Source organism: Histomonas meleagridis (assembly GCF_020186115.1).
Source record: "Histomonas meleagridis strain 2922-C6/04-10x chromosome Unknown contig_18, whole genome shotgun sequence".
In the NCBI taxonomy this organism is placed as follows: Eukaryota; Parabasalia; order Tritrichomonadida; family Dientamoebidae; genus Histomonas; species Histomonas meleagridis.
In genome coordinates, this window is record NW_027150797.1 from 353,650 (window position 1) to 374,476 (window position 20,827).

Genomic DNA, 20,827 nt, shown 5'->3' on the forward strand with positions numbered 1-20,827 from the left:
CATTTGTAAAAAAACTTTATGTATTTTACTTTGAATTTGTTTCTTATCTTCAATTTTTTTTATTTCTTTAATGAAAATCATATAAACTTCTAAATCATTCATACCTGATACAAATGATGAATAAATTATTTGACTAATAAGTAAGTTAAATGAATACTGATAATTATTATCAAGTATATCAAACACTGAAATAGCTGCTTGAACAACATTTTCTTTATTTAAGGAAAATATTTTTTGTTGAATAAACTGAATTGTTTCCCAATTGTTCATTTTTGTTTTATAGTAACGGACAAGCAAACCTAGTGAAAATCCTTTCGCCCTTATCGACATATTCAAAAAAGTGGGAATTGATATGAAAATTGTCGGGGGATCGTTTTTTGCTGCAGACAAACCTTGTCAATTTTAGTAGAAATAAAATCGGGTAAAAAAGGCGGGGAATTCCCCGGGGTTTTTCAAAAATGTGATATAAAAAAATTGTTCTCACAAAGATTGAAGAAACACCTGTTGTTCTCTTTGCTTTTTTAATCGACTTTTTGGACATTTTCGTTTTTAATTTCAATCTTTAGTGCAGCTCATTAAATCATTTGGTCCCTCTCATATGTGATTTAGTACACCAAATTTATTAATATAGAAATTCAATCATTTTATCCATCACATTTAGACTTTCAATATACACATATAGTTTTATATCTCATTTAATCATTACTAACTCATTTATCTCTCTCTTTCAAACATCTATTATTTACTTAATCATTTTTTGTATTTTTGTCTTTTTTGTTTAATTTTTTAGTATGTATTTTAAAATAGCTTTTGTGTTTTTAAATCTTTAGCTATATGTTTGGAAAATGTGGTTTGACTTCCCCAGTTTATTTCTTCAGTTTTTGAATATAAATCCGATGATTTTTCATTCATTTGATTCTATCGTTGGAAATCTGCATTGAGTTTATTAAAATTATCCTTATTCTAAAATGTACACCCTTTTTTCCCCTCCAATATTATTATTATTCTTTCAACAGATATGTGAATTTAAATATATTATAATGTTTTATTTATTATTAATAAATCTTTTATTCTCTTTCTTTTTCAGCATATGTTATTTATAAAATTTTTAATTAAGGGCATTCACCAGAATATGAAACTCAAAAAATGTGAAGAAATTCTAAAAATCAATAATTCATAAGATTTTGTTGAAGCTAGCTTCTCAATGATTTTTTCATATCAGATATTTCAAAATCTGAAGTTTTGCTCCATCTATTTTTATCTAACAAATTTAATTACAGCAAAATGACATCTAAATTATTTTTTTTCTACTAAAATTGACAAGGTTTGTCTGTAGCAAAAAACGATTGACCAAAATTTTCTTGTCGAAAAAGTTATATTTTAACGGTCATAAAACCGTTTGATTTTATGATGGAAGTAAATGTGGTTGAATATATTGTTAATGAAAGCAATAATATTAAATAATAATTAAGTGTTGATTCATTAAGTTGAACAATATTAAATTATTGATTTATTGTGCTAAATAATTAATTCCTTGTTTCTAATTCGTCTGATCCATCATTATCTTGTCCTACTTTAATGGATGATGAATTAAACCGTTCGGGAGCTCTTTCAATTGAAGGACAAAGTTCTAAACTTTCAAGAATTATTTTCACAAATGGCTTTAATTTCGGCCAACTCAATTACAATTTCTTCTGCTTCTGTTTCCATATCTAATACGTCACTAAATTCGCCTTTGATAACAGTAAATCAAAACTTCGAATTACATCTAATTCTACACTTCAATCTAACAAAATATCACTTTCAGGTGATCTTTATTTTGAAAAAGGATCAATTATTAACACGCCAGAAATCGAAATTACTGAAAAAGGTCATGTATTTTCCTCTTCGAATAATTCATCTATCAACAATTTTAAAGTTGAAGGCATACTTTTTATCAATGGACACATTAAAATGTTATCACTAACATTCATTCATTTTAGTATACTTAATTTCAAATGTTGGTTTTCTTTAATCACATGGCAATCACATGGTAATATTTATGGGCCAATCAGACTTCAAGAGTAATTAGAAGTTTGCAAAGTTGAAAATAAAATTAATACAGAATACTGTAACATTTTCTTTTGTGATACAGAAGGCTTTGAATCACTTCAAGGTGATTTCATAATACTAATAAAAACAGAAAACATATGGACAAACTGTACGATGGATTTTTTTTTTTTAACTTTTTTGCTGAAAACAATATACCAAAAATATCTTGATGATATTGGTATTATTATATGAGGAACATATCAATATATTAACGATGTTCCTGAAGATGATGTTTGTCTTAATGCTTATTGGAAATCATTTCAAGATATAGTAACTTTGATAAATGATACAATAAAAAATAAACCTGAAATAATATATTTTTGTTTTTTCGAACAGCACTTGGAATTGCAGTTGAGAATGGAGATGTGGAAATTTTATCGATGCTTTATGAATGAATTTCATTAACTTAAATAAAAAAATGAGAAAATGGTGTAAGAAAGTTTTCCAACAGAATCAAATGGATGAAAAAAATATATTCATATTCAAAACTGATGAAAAATCATCACATTATCATTATTTATCAGTAAAAACGTGAATGTTAAAAGATTTTTGTTGCGTGATACATAAATTTGATATTTTTAGCGTAGGAAAATCAATAATTTTTGTTCGCAAAGTATTACGTAATGAAATATTGTCAAGCTGCAACTATAATTATAGTGTATATTATTTTTTTCCCGAGAAACATAAAATTGAATCGAAAGTACAATTCCAAACACCAAAAATTTGCCTTGTCAGCACCTTATTCTCGTTAGATTCACAAATATCATACTATTTTATCACAAACACGAAGATTACACATGTAAAACGATCAACGAATTTAAAGCTATTATTTAAATGTTTGTTCCTCGAAGTCAGCTATTGCCTCCAAGCAACCATCCGCCCTTTTGCATTGCGTATTTCTTTAATTTCTCCACTTTACTCTTGTCACATGAATCCTTATCCATCAGAATGAACAACGCGTTTCCTTGGTCCTCATTAATTACTGCATCGAACGCGTTGATATTCTTAAATGAGTTAACTTTATACGAAGAGTTTGGTTCTCCTCCGTTCTTCAGCAACACAATTAACGCGTCTTCATTCCCTTTAGATGCAGCCATGCATACAGGGTGCATAACACCTTCTATTTTTTCATGATTAAATTCCTTTATATTTGCTCCGTATTTAAATAACATTTCTACTGTCTTCGGATTACCTCCTTCAGCAGCAGCTAATAAATATTTATCCTAATTATCGGATGTAAAGTTGTGACACTTGTTCATACATTTTAATCCGTATTCTAAACATCAGGCGCATAGTAATAAGCTGCGAAATCATGATATTGTATTACAGGAAATTTCGTGTTTTCTTTATAATATTCTAAGATGTCAACAAAGTTATTCTTTGTCGCTGCTTGTAAAGGAGTAACTTTAATTTTCGTTTGAATTGTTGTTATTGGTAACTTTAATAAATTATACATGGAAACTATTAAGACCCAACCGAATGTACATGCCATATAGACGGCATCTTTCCCATCCGAATTAACATTAGTTGGCTTAGCTCTTTTGGTTATTATTAAGTACATTAATAAGTCGCGATAACCTTTAGCTGCTGTCATTGTAACTAAACATTCTCCGGTATATGGAATTGATTTATATATTTTCCCATTTAATCCTGAAAACCCAGTCAAGCGTAATGTTATAACATTATACCTTCTTTGTTTTGATATAATTTCACTTCGCCATAATAATTTTTCACTGTTCCAGGAACTCAGAGTTTGGTTCACATTCTTCAAATAATGCTCTAAAGCAATTGTAATTAGTGTAATTCGGATTAAGTTTATCCAATGGATAACAATCAAAGATTACGTGATAATTACGCGCTTGAAACATCAGCAATGTTAAGTTCAAGTTATAGATATGATCAGTAAGTTTCATTTGATGCTTACTTCATAAGTAATCAAACATCGCATGTTCATTACTTAATGCTGACGCACATAAACATCCAGTAATGTCTTGTGGACACTTAGATAAAAGACGTTCAAATAACTCAATGTCTCCAATATAACACGCAGAATGAATCGCACACCAACCTTCCGTATCAGAGGTATCAATTGGAAGTTTCTTTTCTTCTAAAAAGAACTCAATGCATTGACGAGATTTGAATAAAATGGCAGTGGATAAAAGTGGTTGTTTTAATGATGGCATGTCAGCAATTAATGTGATGAAAAAATTTATGGTTTCAATATCGTCTTGATATAACTTACGAACTGTATCAAAGACAGTATATTGAAATATACCTTTCATGAAATGTAAGAAAATATTTATTTTTTATTTCTTGCCCTTCTTTGAAACGCGAGCCATGTAGAAGTCAAGTTCTTCGCCTTCAAGGATATAACCATCAGCACGACCACATTGACCTGGACGTGATGCAATGGCAGCAAGAACACGACCTTGATCAAATTGGGAAACTAAGTTGTTGGCAAGTGGTGCTTCGTTAGCGAGTTTTTCCCATCTTTGTTTGACTCTCTCGCTGACATTTGCTGGTTTCTCATATTGTGAACGGCCAAGTCCTTTGCCATAATGGCGTTCATACCATTGCTTGAATGGAGCTGAATCAATTGAAACAATTGAACCCTTTGTAAGTGTGTTTGTACGAACAAATTCGTTATCGGATGGGTGATAAACTGTAGAAAGGATACGTGTCTTACGTGAGACGTTTTCAGATGCCCATGAAAATGTACCATGATCAAGACGGAGTGCCCTGCGCTTGTAGTTACCACCACGTGTACGAACAAGATGGATTCTCTTTTCACCAATACGTGTGTTAGCAGCTGGACGACCAACAGCATGATTACGCTTGTTACGCCATGCGACTGAACGTGCACCAGACTTTGCACGCTTAAGATCTCCCATACGAGTTATACCCATTTTGCGGAAAGGATGGACCAAAACCGTAAAATAACCGTTTTATGTCAGTGATATTAACGGTCGCCGCATTTATGTGTTTCATTGCTATTAATAAATCATAATCTATTTAGGATTACATATGTTTGTTCAACATTAATGATGTTACTAAAGCTGCTCCATAATTTTTATATACTAATTAAAAAGATTTGAAAAAATTGATTTTGGGATCGCTAAAGTTTTTTTAAATGTTATTTTGGAAATTTTGATGATTTTAACAATTGGTGGAGAAACATTAATAAATCAAAGTATTTCATGAGTGTTTTTCTTATCATTTAATAAAAAGACATAGGGGCACCCCATTCATTGAACAAAATGCTTTTATTTTCGCTTTTAATTAAATATCAAATGGAACAACCAGTGGTTCGATACTCATCAGTCATTCAGCTTCAAAGTGTTTACTCTGGTAATAAGTTATCTACAACAACAGAATCTGATTCATTAGAAATTCCATCTATTTATTGCACACGACTCCCATTCGATAATGGATGGTTATGGGTTGTTGATGATGTTGTCGACCCTATAGAGAATTCAAGAAAACCAATAGAATGCGGATCAAATATCACATTAATCAATCCAATAACCAAATCTTACGTCGGAACAAAGAAAAGCCACGATGGAATTGAAGTTGTTCCAACCACATTAGGTGATGACCCTGAAAACCAATGGACAGTAATATGTTCAAAAGGACCAAACTGGGTTAAAGATGATGAAGTTCAACTTCAAAATGTCAAAAACTCATGTTACCTTTCCACATCACTTGAACTTAGACAAGACGATTTATCTATCAAATATAATGTTACATGCTCACCATTATCTTCTGCATCAGTATGGAAATCTGCAGAAGGTGTGTACATTTTAGAAGAGGAAGAACAAAAGGAAACTCCAAGAGAAGAACTTTAAATAAATTAAAAATTAAACAATGTTTCACCTAAAAATTCTTTTTTTAATATCATCAAATTTGTTATTAACAAGAATTTATATCAAATGTTTAATCCTTCTTAAGTGAATGGTTTCTAAGTCATGTGAAATTAATCAATATGAATATAATTTTTAACAAATATTGATATAAAAACAAATAAAATTTCGAATTTTTGATTTTCGTTTCCATTATTATAAAAAGAAAAATATATTTTCCAGTTTTTATAAAAAGCAAAAATAATCAATCAAACCAAATAAGTGAATCATTATTTGACGCATTTGTCGAGTTATTTTTTGGACTTACTGATGCACTTGGAGTAGGACTTAAACCTACTCCATCTAAGAAATCAATGAAATCATTTGACGGTTGTTGTGACGACTGACTCTTTTGTGGTGTAGAGACAGCAAAATCTTCGTCTGAGAAAAACCGCAATAAGTCATCCGATTTCTGAGCATCTTTTACAGATGGATTTGGTGAAATTTGTTGTTGATCAAATAGATCAAATAATTCATCTCTTTTAGGCGACGGTGTTTGTTGCGCCTGTATTAGTTGTTGGCTCTGACTTCTTACAGGTGTTGGTGTATCAAATGACATCAAATCAAGAAGATCATCTTCTTTTGGCTTTTGTTTAACATCCTCGCCGAAGTCGATCAGCATTGGTTCCTCTTTCTTTGCCTTTGTTCCTAGTGTTCCTTGAGATTGTGCTCTTGTGATTACACTTCCTTGAGGCGCCCGTTTAGCAGTAATTGTTGTCACTTTTCTTTCAAAAACTTCTTCGAACCACTTTTTCAATGCATCTGAAACGTTTTTTGGAATGTGATCAAGATTTTGCAAGTCCTGAATTACTTGAGACATAGCCAAGTAATCAGGGAAGTTATCAACAGCAGCAATAAGGTCATCAGAACTTTTGGCATTACTATAAATCATTAAATATGATGCAATGAATTTACGAAGAATACGTGAAACTGATCGGTTTGGAAAACCTGGTGATCCTTCCCATGAACGAAGGTATGATTGTAATGTATATTGACAATTCATCTGTAAAGATATGATTTTTTGGTAGTGAGGTGATGTGGAATCAAGCGGCGGTTTGTCAATTGAAAGCTTTATATCAAAATTGACAATAAGATGTGAATCAAGACGACCTTCAAGAAGAACTTCAGCATTAGTGATACCAATAATTGTAGGAACAGGGATTTGAGAAGCTTCTTTAAGTTTGATTGGGAGAATAGGAATAGTGTTAAGATCCCACCGAAAAGGCTCTATGAGAAGGGGTAAAGCAACACACAACTTACAACAGTTTGAAGCACTTGATGAAACAACAAATATGTGGCGTGATTGAAGCATTGAAATGATAATTTTGGTTATGTCAAAAACTGAGAAATTATCAAAAACGAATTTCATCAAACACTGTCGTTCATATCCTCCATCAAGTTCAAAAGTATGGTCATTGATTTCTACTGTTTTTCTAGATAATTCTTGTGAAAGAGATTTGACATGGAATAACTGTTGGTCCTCTGGAAGAGATAAGATTTTTTTGAACACATCGGGGTAAAAGTATTGAGTAATAATACAATGAGCATTAAATGAATCACTATATTGAATGAATCCAATGTTAAAATCGCAAGCTGTATCTCCTATTACAAAGTAAAAAAACGTTTTTGACTCCATTGCTGTTGGATTTGGGAATGCAAATAATTCTACATTTTTAACCAATGATTCATCTGGTTTTTCATTGGGAAAAATTTGTTTGGCATTTACTTTGTATGATGATTCCTCTTGGATCACATTAATTGAAAACAAATGTGAAACAAGAGAATGAGGAGATTCATCGCAAAAACGCAGCATGTTTTAAAAACGGTTATACGACTAAAGGAGAACGTTAACTTTATTATAAAGCAGGTTCTAAGTTTTATGGGAAACAAATCCAGAGAAATTTTACATTCAATTTCTTCAAGCTTTTTAGAAACGTACAGCCCAGTGTTATTCCTTTTAGGGGCTGAAATTGGTATCATTGCAATATATATTTCCAAATCAACAATATTTAGTGACTTATATGATTTTTTTGTTTTTTCTCATAACTTACTTATAGGAATTATTACTGTTGGAACAGCTCTTGAACCATTTTTTAAAAAGTTTTTTAAAATTCATATTAATCAATTGATTTCTATAATTACTTTAATTTCGCTTTACACCGCTTCCAAAAACATTGTGTTTTCTGTTTTCCTCTTTTTTGGTTTCTTAATTTTTTCTTATATTGAAAATTCGGCAATCATTCAATTAATAATCAGTATTATTTTTGCTTTGTTTTTCTATATTTGGGGAAAATTTATGCATAGCAATTGTGTTCTTTATATTTTATGTATTGTTTCCACAATATTTTCAATTTTTTCTGGATACGAAAATATTCCATCAAATGAATCCAATTATCATTCAACATTAGTACAAAACATTGGGTTTATGTTTTTTGATTTTATGATTCAAAACAATTTTTCTGTTTTAAATGCATTTTTCATAAATTTGTTTATTCAATATATTTCATACATAATGTTACTTTATAAAATCACGTTTAAAATTGGGAAGCAGAAAGAAAAGTTAACTTGAGTATTAAAGTAATTATAAGCTGATGTCTGCATTACATTCTGATGTCGCTCATCAATTTAATAATTGATCTCTTCGCTTGACAGGTAGAGGTGTTACTTTAAAAATTTACTATGTCGGTTTCCCAAACACTTCAGTTTTTGAATATGAATCCGATGATTTTTCATTCATTTGATTCTATCGTTGGGAATGGTCGGGGTTCGAATCCCTGCGGGATGATTTTTTTGATTTTTTATTTTTTCACTTTTACTTTTTCAATAAAAATAGTTTTGATGTCTTTTGATGTTCAAATAAAATTTAGAATCAGATTCATTATTTACTCTTTGAATCTTCATAGAGTTTCTTTGCTGCCTGAGCTGCATGCACATCTGGTCCTGCCCATTTCCTTAATTCCTCAACCAAATCTTCTCTTTCTAAAGCATATGCCAATTCAATTGGTGTTTGATCCTTTGCGTTAATTGCTTGTAAATCAGCGCCATGTTTCAGCAGCATTTCAAACAATTCTTTTCTATCATTTTGTACTGCAATATGTAATGGGGTTCTTCCATCCCACATTCTAATTTGCTCAGCGTTATTATCCAACAGAACTCTCACTACATCGACGCCATTACCTTCAATAGAAGCATGAATTGGACTCAGTCCTTCGTCGGCTTCCTAACCATTGGCTTATATTCATAATCATCCTTAAGGTTAACATAAGAACCTTTCTCGAGCAGATATTTCATGACCTCTGAGCTACGTAATATCGCTGCCCAGTGCATTGGGATACATCCGAGGTTATCTGAAGCATTAATACGTGCGCCGTTCTCGATTAATATCTTCAAACATTCAATGCGGCCATGTCTTGCCGCAACATGTATAGGTAATGTGCCGTTGATCTCTCCTTCGACGCCTGCGCCTTTCTTGATCAAGTACTTAAGCGATTCCGGGCGATTGTGCATGATCGCGTAATGAACATCAAAATCGATCGGTTTCAATCCCCACTTAAGGAGCTCCTCCATAGCGTCGAGTGACGTCCAGTAGATGCACGTCTGCATTGCGACATCGTCAGCTTGAACGCCTGCATCTAATAGTAATTTGACGATAATGTGGAAGTTGTATGAACATGCAACAAGTAATGACATCATCGATGGCTTCGCTCCGTACTTTAATAAGAGTTTGACATTATCTGATTTGCCGCCCATAACTGCTTCTTCTAATGCAACATTTTTTGTCACCGTTGTCAATAAATGGAATTAATTCGTCCGGATGAAGCGCGTAGCGAGCAGCATACTCAATACGAGCTAAGTCTGCGTTGGCATCTAACAACATCTTGACATGATCAATGGTGGAGTTACGGATTGCCATCATTAGCGCTGTTTCGCCCTTATAGACTGAGTTTGGATGTGCGCCGGCTTCAATTAAAAGAGCAGCTGTTTCAACTGATCCTGAAAATGAAGCGCAATTAAGTGGACACATCTCATCAGAGTCATCTAAATTGACCGGTTGGCCCATAAGAATCGCTTGCGCCATACAGCCGGGCGAATCTAAGAGTGCGCATATTTGGGTTAAATACTTGTCATCGAGTTTGTATGTGCCGTCTTTGCCGTACAAAAGTGCTTTGAATTTCTGGACGTCATCGAGTTTGATGACTTCGCGAAGCGCGTTTTCAAACATAGATAATAATTTGCTGTTTTCTTCTGAAAAAGTATTTAACGGTCACCGTGAGGTGATTAACGGTCGTTAAATCTTCTGAAGAAATTTATGTTATTTTAATTATGGTTCATATTATTGAAAAAAATGATAATGAGAATTCATGTGTATAATTATGATAATGAATGATATGAAGGAATTTGAAAATATTTGAGTTTGAAATATCCGACGGTTATTTGTCACTTTTGTATGTCGTAAAAAGAAAAAAAATTAAAAAATTCTTTACAAGTCAAGTTGTACTTTGAGCCGATTTAAGTTTTCGTTTTGTTCGTAAATAATCTGTAGTTTAGTTTTGTTTTCTTCGTTTTCAGTCTTAAGTTTATCATTATCTTTTTTGATTCTTTTGATTTTGTTTTTGAGTTTCTCTACTTCCTTAGAAAGTGTTTCCTCGTCAACTTTCTTTGGATTGATTTTCCATGAGTTATCTTTGGAATCTTTTTCTGTTCCATATATTTCTTCGACAATTTTGTGATTTTCGTTGAGATTTCGTATAAGATTTTTGAAGTTTGCTTTGTATGTTTCTATGGCTTTTTTCCTTGAGATTTCATCAATTTTATCATAAACTCGATCTGAAACCATATTCAATAGCTTTTCATCTACGTGAGTTTTTGCTTTGGAAGAAGCAGAACTTGTGATTGATCTTACGTCATCTTCTATTCGTTTCGTTTTCTTCATTTTGTTTCCAGAAATGTTTTTTAACTTGAACGTTTATTTAATTTAATTTCACTTTTCAATAAATACTTTTCTGTTAACGCTTTTTCACTTTTTCCATTGGTAATTCTGAGTTTGAATGAAGTGTGTTCGGTTATTTTCACGAATTAACGGTTTTGTTACAGTAATTTTTTGTTTCGCTTCAACATTAATATGATCAAGTAAAATATCTATATTTCATTTTATATCTTATTAAATAACATTTAATCGTGGATGTCTGTTGATTAATCGACTTTTCTTGTATTTCAGATGGAAAACGAATAATATTTCAAGTAAATAATATTTTAATATCAAGTATTTTATAAATAATTTATAAAATGTATAACATTATAGTAATGCTAAGATTAAGAAGAATCTCAATCAATTTCATCTTAAATTTATAATAATTTAAATATTATGTATAATTTTTCATGACTACAAACCATTAACTGTTCCAGAAGTGTTGTACCTCGCAACCGAAGCAGGCGCTGTTGGCCTCGAAGATAAAATCGGAAACTTCAAAGTCGGAAAGGAATTCGATGCACTTGTTGTTGATATGCAAAATGGCTACGTAGATTGCTTCGGTTTCATGAAAACTTTTGGAATTATTTATGCAAACCTATTTACAAAGACTTCCAATTAGGGGTATATACTTATCTTTATTCATTAAATAGATATTTGACCTGTGCATTGAGAATATTCTCCAACTCTTATTTAGATCTTCAAATGATATGACCAAAACAATTTGACACAAATTTCTCTATTCAGAAAATATTTTATATCAATTAAAAATTATTTTCAATCTTCTGTAAAAAAAATCGCAAATTTTCCAAATTACCAAAAATAATAATAAAACACATGTTATTTATTTAAAGAAACAGACTTATAAACCGAAAACAGCTCTCCCGAAACCATCAGCAGCAAATTTACTTCCTCTGTCAGCCGCAGAATGTTTACTCTATATTTGATCGATTGTTCTGGCATCAGCACATCGATACTTTTGATTTGGTTACCAGACACAATGAACGTAATCCGTTCGTTAGGCTCAACAATCGATACTTTGAAATCTTTTATTCCCACATTTGAAATATTTCGAAATTCGATCGAATAAAGACTCCGATCAATATGAGAAATTAAGCCAACAAAACAATTCTCACTACAAAAAAATGGCATAAAAAGAAAACTACAGTCACTTCGACACCAGAATCGAATCTGCTCATCGCCATCAGAAAAAGATTCACAATATGATGGAAGAACAAGTTCAACACGATCACTAGATGTCGAAATGAAGTCTAAAACAGCTTTTGTTTTCCCAATGATTGATGTATGATAACTTACATCAAACAATGAAGATGAAAAACCAATGGCTTCGAAGCTAGGAGGTGCTTCACATCGAAGCTGATTATTTATAGACTTAATATAATAGTCGGAAAACGAACGAATAACAAATGTGATGTGATGTGACACGTATCGTACTGGCGGTTTTGACGACCAAAATGGAAAAATTAAAAATAAATCGTATTCGCCAGGGCTTTCGCCGACAACACTGATAGTAATTTCGCATTTTTCATTTGGCTGAAGAGGCGTAAGGAATCTTTGACCACAAATTTCATCTGTATCTGAATTAACTGAAAACTTTATCGATCCAGAAACAACCATTCCAAGATGCTTTAATGGAATTTCACTGTTGGTGAGAGTGCATTTAATTTGGATGATTTCTCCAATATAAAGTTGATCTTTTGGTAATTCAACGTCTAACTTAACTGAAGAAGCTTCAATGTATGATTGAAAAATAATGTCATTATTCGAAAAACAACTCCGAAAATGTATATTTTCCCAATCAAATGTTAATCCTTTAAAATTAATAATTCCATTTCCTTTTGTATAAACCTCGAAACGGATTAAACTATTTTCTCCTTCGATTTCTTGTGCTTTTTGTTTTAATTCGAAATCACATTCGGCCTCAATTTTCACATTTTTAAAATGAAAAATTGGACAATTTGACTTGCAAAACACATCTATAATAAGCGGCTCATTTCCAGAGCATTCTAAGACTTTTAATGCGTTGTAATTAAAAAATTCTCCATTTCTAAACGCACCAAATAATTGTTGTGCAGTTTTTGGCCAACTTTCAGAATACCCATCTGGAACTGTTGCCGCAAATCCCTTCGAAACAAATCTCACGACACGCGTTTGAATGAATCCGCAATTCACGACTTCATTTGGAGGGTTTACCCTGAGCACTTTTTGTAAGAACGATGGGTCCGATAGCAAACGTTCTCCCAGAATTTTTTTCAAAGGATATCGACCGTCAGGGTACACCTTAAATAAACCTTTCAAAAGTTCTGTTTTCAATAATTCGAAACCGTTTTCATTAATCAAGTTAAACGCGGTCATCATACACATATGCGAATGTTCGTAACATTTTAATTCGTTATAATCAATTGATGCCTGATATAATTTAAAGGCGCATCTTTTCCTGTTGAGAAATGATGCGAATTGTTCTGTTAAAAAAGGTTTCAAAATGATGAACTTTTTGGAATAGTTCGAAAGTCTTTTTGCCCTTTCTAAAGAGCACTCAACAAAAAACTGCGCTGTGTTAATCCCAAAGACTTCGATTTCATTCGTGTTATCGATTAATGCCCTTTCGAACAGACGAAGTGTACTTTTCGAGCACTTTTCCATGGAAATTTCGCAGAGCGCGCTCATCAGATAGCATTGTTGCGAAAGAGAAGTCTCATAAAGTTTGGAGTAGAGCTCTTGGGCCTCGTCAAAGCAGCCAACTTGGAAAAGATAATCAGCATAATATTTGGAATATATTTCGGAATCTGTAGGTTCGGTTTTGTTTCTAAAGAATTTGGATTTGTTGTTTTTGGTCTTGTTGTAATTTTGGATCAAATTGTTTTGTTGGATCGATAAATTTTCCAAATATATTGTCTCATAAAATTGGCAAAAAACACTCTCCAGATCACATGGATATTGGAGAATGGTGGGATGGACAGAAGAAATAGGCTTTTGGGACCATTTTGGAAAAAAAGGTAATGAAATTCCGGCTTTTTCCCGATCATGTCTGAAAATTATAATCGCAATTGGTATATCTGGAAAGCAATAAAATGGGAGAAAATCGGCTTCAAAGAGCCTTTGTCTAAGTAATTGTATTGAATGGATTTCACCGTGAATTGGTAGAGATGCTTCATTTTCAACATAAAAAAATGGTGTTGTATTTGGATAAATATTTCGCATGTCTAATAGCTCGGCAACTGCTGTATTGATATTTGGAATTGAATATGGAAAAACCATTCGAACGTTTGCACGATATTGTTTCATTACATTTTTCCAAGTTTCCAGAATTTCCTTAGAAATACCGGGATTGACGGAAATGACTTCGTGTGAAAATACGCAAAATACGCATGGAGAAAACCGATGCTGAAGGAACTTTGGAAATGGGTGGAAATCCAAATTCATATTGAATATATTGACCGTTAATTCAATTCACTTTTCAGAAACAAAATACATCTAACCGAAATTTTTGAAAATGAGAGCGCCGGAAGCCAAAAGATTTTCAAAGATGGATTTTTGAAATTTTTGAAAATGAAGCTCTTCTTGTTGGATGGTTTATCAGATAATGTCAAACTCTTATTAATGGACGATGATCAAAATGAAATTAAATTTAGTTAATTTTAAAAAGGAAAATTCAAATCACCCAGCTTTATGGATAAGATATTTTTATAATAATTAAACATAATGTTGTCATAAAAATCTTTATTGGTATTTTTAAAGTTACATTTTGGAGAATTCCTCAAACACAATAGCTTGTAATAATTTTAGGTTAACGATAATTTCGTTAGGAAAAAAATGGTCAATGAGTTTTAATTCCGTTTCTGTTATCTTATCCTCTTAAATGAGTCAATTAATTTTTTGTTTTTTATACTCTTTCATTGGATTTTACATACATTGAAATACAACACATTACATTATAAATATTTTTGAAGATATAGAAATCTTCACAATGTTTTACTTAAATAAATTACATACAAATGGAATTTAACATCAGCTTTGGTCGGATTGATTGAACGCAATTGCATTTAATTATTATTGGAATTACCAGTATTCATAGAAAATAAATCCTGCTTGTATATGATGAACCGAAATTCGAAATAGTAAATGAATTCGAACGTGTAAATAATTTTAAATTTATCAAGAAGCAAACGCATTTGAATTTGAACTTTTTTTTGAAAAAATGAGAATATACCAAATGATTTATTTTCCATATTATAAGAGTTGCAAGTTACTAGAGGTAAATGCTCATCTCATTTCCATGCTTTGAAAGATTGCAGCTTTGATAAAATGGAATGTTTTTATCTTCACAATCTAAAATTACTTTATAACATCCATTAGCACGTGCATCTTCTATTAGGTGATTGATAAGTTTTTTGCCTAAACCAGTTTTTCGATATGAATAATCAACAACAACATCTTCTATGTGACCAGCAGGTGAACAATCATGAAGATACTTATGTTCTATTAGCAGCGTTGCGCTACAAATTATTTTACCATCATTTTCAGCAACAAATGTATGATATAATGGATTATTTTCCCTTTTTTTAAAGAGAGCCTCAAATTTTTCTTTTGAAACATTTCCAACAGTGCTTAATTGAGAAAGTAAGTCAAGAAATCCCTTTTGATAATCACCAATTTGGAGCCTGCGAAAAGAAACACCCATTTCCAATTAGAAATTTGAAATGTTTATTTTTATTAAACCGTCTATCGTTACGACACTTTTCAAAGGACTTTTCGTTTGTTTAATATGAAAACATTTTAATGAGATGTTACAAAGAATAGAATTAAAATCATATTTATGATATTATACAACATTTACCTTCTTTAGCATTTTGGTTATCATCATCAACTTTAGTTTCGGATATTAACATTTTAAGTAAAGATTCAAAAGACTGATAAATGTTAATTTCCTTTTTTGCTGACGTTTCAAAGAAGGGACAGCACCAATGCTGGGCGAGTTCTTGCCCTTTGGAAAATGAAACAGATCTCTCAGGTTCAAGATCACATTTGTTTCCTACCAAAACCATATTAATTTTTTTGTTTGGAAAAATACTCAACACTTTTTCTCGAAACTGCCCAGCTTCATCAAAAGAAATCTGCGATGTGATCGAATACATAATCATTACAGCATCTGCATCTTTTATGGCAACATCTGTAATTCCTTGCATCTCATCCTGGCCAGCAGTATCAATGATTTTCAAAGTGTAATCAACGCCATCTATTGTCATATCTTTATTAAAATAATCCTGTATTGTTGGAATGTACTCTGGATCGAAAGAACTACGGGTTAGACGTAAGATAACACAAGTTTTTCCAACACCACCAGAACCAAGAACAACAACTTTGAAGCTTTTTGTTTCCATATGACAAACAAGTGACACAAGGGGTTTCAAAATAAATGCCTATCGGAGAATTTCAACGGTTGGATGCCCCATTATTCAATTATTCAATAGCTAACAACTTTTTCTGTACATAAATTCATGTACACCGATGAAAAACGACACTTTTAGATAATGCCGATCAGGTTTTCTTCACCTATGAACCGCCTGGCCAAGTATCACAGCTTTTTCATTCCTATGATGAAATTATGTGTAATATGATGTATGTTTTCATAACTATCGTTATAACGATCCTTTAACAGCATTCAAAATTTGAATAGATTGAGAAGATACGCCACTTTTTTGACGAATCCAATTGAAGTGGCATCTTAAAGAAACAAGGAAATATTAATTTTTACCATTATGAATTAAAAATATGATTTTCATATTTTTCAAATATTTGTAATATAATCCAACACGTGTTCCTTTAAATAATTTCTTTAATTGGAAAGAAATAAGAATTATATTTTTTATTACAAATAATTTTTAAATTTCTTGATCATGTTCCCACTCATCAAGCTCTTCTACCTGTTTATTCACCCATTTGGCAATTGATTTTGCACTTGGGAACCCTTCATATGATGACGACCATTTCTTATTTCCTGATTTATAAAATTTCACTGAAGGAAATGTTGTAATCCCTTGCTCTTCTATTATTTCGGGTATTTGCCAATTTTCAGCAACAACAAGATTAAGTTTAGATTTATCAATCATTCCAAGAACCTGCTCCATAACTGCTGACATTTGAGCTCCAGAAGCATCTTTTTCAATAAACGCAACAAGTGCATGTGGTCCTCTTCCGATATAATGACCCCATTTTTTAGATGTTGGATGCCAAACTTTTCCAAATTCAGGTGCTGTTTCAACAGGTTCATCATCTGAAGTTTCTTTTTGTATTTCTTTTAATTTCTTTCTTCTTGCGGCTACATATGTCATAAAAAGAACAAAGAATATCTTCATTTTAATACACTTTTTGAATAAATAAACCGTTAATTTGAAGCATAAACCGTTTAAAATTTTTCTTGATCTTCCAAAAAGAAGATCTCCTTCAAAAGCAAATTTCTCCTTTACAGCTTCAACCAATGTTTACTTAATGCTTTTTTTGCAAGGTATCTTTCATTGAAGTCACCAAAATCAATTTTTTACTATTGATCATGTTTGTCTTATTGTTTGAATATAGTCATACAATATTTTGTAAACCCTCATAAAAATTCTCATGCATTTGATTTTGTCACTTTTATTTCAATTTTTCTTTTCTTTCGGTTGTTTTGAACCGTTTATGACAGTTGAGACAATGGACCACCAGCAAAATTCTTATCAAGAACAAAGTAAAGAAAATGCCCAAACCAATAAATCCAGGCAGAGTCCATATTCCAACCACTTGTTTGCTTCAAAACCACTTCAATCCAAGATTGATCAAATTATTTCCAACACCTTATCAGAAATCGATGAAATTAGTGGGAAAAATTCGCAAAAAAATCAAAAAATTTCTTTAGGCTCTTTTCTTGAAAATTATTTTCAATTTGGAAATAATCAAAAAATTATCAAAAAAGAAAAAGAAGCTCCAGAATCCCCACCAACTCCTGCACAAACCATCATTGGAGAAACAGATGAAACAGATAAACATATATTTAATGAGCAAGCAAAAATATTTGTATCAAATGTCCAACTTCCAACAGGCCCTGATCCATCTCAACTTGTTTTCCTTCCGCCAGAAAGACATTTAGTTCCGCCTAAACTCTGGGGAAAAATTATCCATGAAAATACGTTATCAGAATCTGAGGAACCAGTTCCTCTTTCTGTCCCAACCAAACGACGTCGAGGCCGCCCGCGTAAAAATGTAGATCCCAATGAGTATGTTCCCAAATATGTTTCTCCCAGCAAATCTCGAAGAATTAGCAGAGAATCCAGTGAATCTCACATATCTCGTTCCTTATCCCCACGCGAATCCATTTCTCACGAACCCGTCCAACAATCTACAGAATCACCAGACGTTTCCAAAAGCAATGATTTTAATACAGATAATACATCAGACCATAATACCTCTGAAAACACTACAGAACCAGTGACACCGACCAAAGTCTATGAAGAACCCGAAATCCGTGCTCCTCGTCCACCACATGTTAATTTTCCGCCAAGCGATATCGATGAGATTGTTGGGCTTAAAGGCCTTGAATACTGCGTCAAACTTAAAGGGCACTCATATTCTGACATAGTCATGATGAATCGTGAAGAAATTTTTAATCATGAAAATGGCGAAGAAATTTTTTCTTGTTTTAAAGAACTTGGAATTAGCACCAAAGAACCGTTTTTTAATCCTCTTTTTGTTGAGATCGAGCGAGTTCTTGACATCAAAGAAGATCAATGCTTAGTTAAATGGTGTGGCCTTGGGTATAAACATTGTACTTGGACTCACGTAAACAAAGTACAGCCCGAGTTAATCGAAAGATATCAACAATTACTGAATCGAGAAAATGAAGTTGTCGATCAAAACAATGACATTGATATCATGAGTCAATTTTCATTAGATGAGCCACAAAACAAAGCTGTCGAAGCATTATTAGATAAATATAATAGTGGACAAAACGCAATGTTATATGGAAACATTGGCTCTATTTTAAGACTTGAATTCGCGACTTTAATATATATATTAAAAGAAAAAAAAGGAATAAATGGTCCTTTTTTAATAGTGGTGGCACCTGTCTTATATCAACTAGTAATAAATGAAATGGCAGTATATACCGAATTAATAGTGGTCGGGATACCTGATGATGATGAAGAAGAATTTGAAAAAATTAAAGAATTTACTTTTATAAATGAAGAAAACAAACCGAAGTTTAACGTTCTCGTCGTATCGGCACCGGTTTTTAAACGGTTCGTTGCGGAGTACCCCAAAATTGATTATCAAATTATTACTGTTGATTATTCTGAAATATATGGAGAAAGAATAAACTTAACTGATATTAATTCTCATATGAAAATAATCATTAAGAAGCGCACAGATGAAGACGAAGAAATTGATTCGCAAGATGATTCAACATTTTTACATGATGAATTAACAGTTTTTTGTCCAATGTTAATCCCACAAGAGAAGTTATATAAGTCGATAATCTTAGAAAACATTGATTTAGCCACGCAACCTGCAGAAAGTGTTGACATGTCACGTCTCTATGAAATCTTTATGAAGCTTAATGCAGTTGCAAATTTTCCATCTGTGTTAAACTCGCAAGACATCTTAATACGTGGGAACAAATCGCAAATCAACAAGAAGCGATTTGAAGACTGTGGTAAGATGCGAGTTTTAACACAATTAATAACATATGCGCAAAACACTAAGAAGCGATTAATGGTTTTATGTCGCGACACGACAATTCTCGACATCATCGAGTTATATTTAGGCGCATTCGAGATTCCATTTGTACGTATTGGCCCATTAGGTGTTAAACGAATGAAACTCGACGATTTTTCACAAGAAGCTAAAAGCAACAAAAAGATAATAATATTAGCGCAATTCGAAACAAATCCAATTAATTGGTTATCGTTATTGTTGGATTTGATTGTTGTCTTCGATGGAGTATATAATCCAATGTATTACTTCTCACATGCGCAACGGAAACCTAAAAAAAGGGTTTGTTTATTCATCCGATTACTTTCGGCAAATACGCACGAAAGTTATTTAGCAGCTGCAGCGGAACATTTTCAAGATTTGCCGCTGTTCGATATATTCCGTAATGCTGCGATTAATATCTTTCGTCCGATTCGTGAAGTAGTCGAAAATCAAGTGAAATATTTGAAGAATGAAAAGTTCGATAAAGAATTCGGAGAAATTGGAATTCGTTTCCAATATTTATTCGATGAAGATGGGCCGAAAGTACAAAATAATGAAAATGTGAAAAAGGAAAAAATCGACGAAAAAGTACATCATCATGAAAGATATCATTTGAAGAGAAGATATCGAATATTACCTGGAGAAGTAATAGAAAAGCCTTTACATGGAAGAATTAACATACATAGACATAAGCATTACCATCGAAGAAAAGAAAACGTTTTCGTTTTCGATGAATTTCCAAATATTTTACAATTTAATGAATTCGATTTATGTCATATTTGGGATTTGAATGAATTGGATGAGTTATTATCATTTGCTTGCAAAATTACCTTCGGGAAATGGGACGTCATCTCAAATGCGTTAAATAACAAAACTTCTCCTTTATGGGTGAAAGAAACAATTTTTCGTTTGTTGATTTCAATGGTCAATGTAATCTCCTCAAAAAGTTATCCACTTGTGTGTAAAGTCCTGAAAAGTTACGAGTTTCAATTGCCAAATGAAAATTTCAATAATGTCATTGAATTTATTCAATCGAAATCGGAAAAATATTTAAAATCAGAAGTTGGAGGAATCCAAAAAATGATTTGTAATTCAATTATATATAATAAATTCGAGGGCTGTG

General features: G+C 32.1%; 10 protein-coding genes across 10 annotated transcripts; 2 read left to right on the top strand and 8 right to left on the bottom strand.

Annotated features, from left to right (window-relative positions):
- Positions 1–2,942: 2,942 nt before the first annotated feature.
- GO595_002467 (uncharacterized protein) lies at positions 2,943–3,263 on the bottom strand (the record flags this gene model as incomplete). The annotated part of the gene is made up of 1 exon (XM_067915380.1): positions 2,943–3,263. The coding sequence occupies one exon, from the start codon at positions 3,261–3,263 to the stop codon at positions 2,943–2,945; it is 321 nt and encodes a 106-aa protein (XP_067777404.1).
- A 1,134-nt stretch (positions 3,264–4,397) lies between these two features.
- On the bottom strand, positions 4,398–4,997 carry GO595_002468 (40S ribosomal protein S8-B; the record flags this gene model as incomplete). The annotated part of the gene is made up of 1 exon (XM_067915381.1): positions 4,398–4,997. One exon carries the CDS (start codon positions 4,995–4,997, stop codon positions 4,398–4,400), a length of 600 nt encoding a protein of 199 aa, XP_067777405.1.
- A 351-nt stretch (positions 4,998–5,348) lies between these two features.
- Positions 5,349–5,936, top strand: GO595_002469 (stromal cell-derived factor 2; the record flags this gene model as incomplete). The annotated part of the gene is made up of 1 exon (XM_067915382.1): positions 5,349–5,936. The coding sequence occupies one exon, from the start codon at positions 5,349–5,351 to the stop codon at positions 5,934–5,936; it is 588 nt and encodes a 195-aa protein (XP_067777406.1).
- Positions 5,937–6,195: 259 nt separating this feature from the next.
- On the bottom strand, positions 6,196–7,626 carry GO595_002470 (DENN domain-containing protein 1A; the record flags this gene model as incomplete). Its single annotated transcript, XM_067915383.1, has 1 exon — positions 6,196–7,626. One exon carries the CDS (start codon positions 7,624–7,626, stop codon positions 6,196–6,198), a length of 1,431 nt encoding a protein of 476 aa, XP_067777407.1.
- A 1,565-nt stretch (positions 7,627–9,191) lies between these two features.
- GO595_002471 (ankyrin repeat protein) lies at positions 9,192–9,683 on the bottom strand (the record flags this gene model as incomplete). Its single annotated transcript, XM_067915384.1, has 1 exon — positions 9,192–9,683. One exon carries the CDS (start codon positions 9,681–9,683, stop codon positions 9,192–9,194), a length of 492 nt encoding a protein of 163 aa, XP_067777408.1.
- Positions 9,684–9,720: 37 nt separating this feature from the next.
- GO595_002472 (Serine/threonine-protein phosphatase 6 regulatory ankyrin repeat subunit B) lies at positions 9,721–10,212 on the bottom strand (the record flags this gene model as incomplete). The annotated part of the gene is made up of 1 exon (XM_067915385.1): positions 9,721–10,212. One exon carries the CDS (start codon positions 10,210–10,212, stop codon positions 9,721–9,723), a length of 492 nt encoding a protein of 163 aa, XP_067777409.1.
- Positions 10,213–11,799: 1,587 nt separating this feature from the next.
- On the bottom strand, positions 11,800–13,623 carry GO595_002473 (uncharacterized protein; the record flags this gene model as incomplete). The annotated part of the gene is made up of 1 exon (XM_067915386.1): positions 11,800–13,623. One exon carries the CDS (start codon positions 13,621–13,623, stop codon positions 11,800–11,802), a length of 1,824 nt encoding a protein of 607 aa, XP_067777410.1.
- Positions 13,624–15,794: 2,171 nt separating this feature from the next.
- On the bottom strand, positions 15,795–16,361 carry GO595_002474 (ras-related protein Rap-1b; the record flags this gene model as incomplete). The annotated part of the gene is made up of 1 exon (XM_067915387.1): positions 15,795–16,361. The coding sequence occupies one exon, from the start codon at positions 16,359–16,361 to the stop codon at positions 15,795–15,797; it is 567 nt and encodes a 188-aa protein (XP_067777411.1).
- A 501-nt stretch (positions 16,362–16,862) lies between these two features.
- On the bottom strand, positions 16,863–17,336 carry GO595_002475 (uncharacterized protein; the record flags this gene model as incomplete). The annotated part of the gene is made up of 1 exon (XM_067915388.1): positions 16,863–17,336. One exon carries the CDS (start codon positions 17,334–17,336, stop codon positions 16,863–16,865), a length of 474 nt encoding a protein of 157 aa, XP_067777412.1.
- Positions 17,337–17,670: 334 nt separating this feature from the next.
- Positions 17,671–20,108, top strand: GO595_002476 (chromo domain-containing protein 1; the record flags this gene model as incomplete). Its single annotated transcript, XM_067915390.1, has 2 exons — positions 17,671–19,964; positions 20,066–20,108. The coding sequence occupies 2 exons, from the start codon at positions 17,671–17,673 to the stop codon at positions 20,106–20,108; spliced, it is 2,337 nt and encodes a 778-aa protein (XP_067777413.1).
- Between the last annotated feature and the right edge of the window lie 719 nt (positions 20,109–20,827).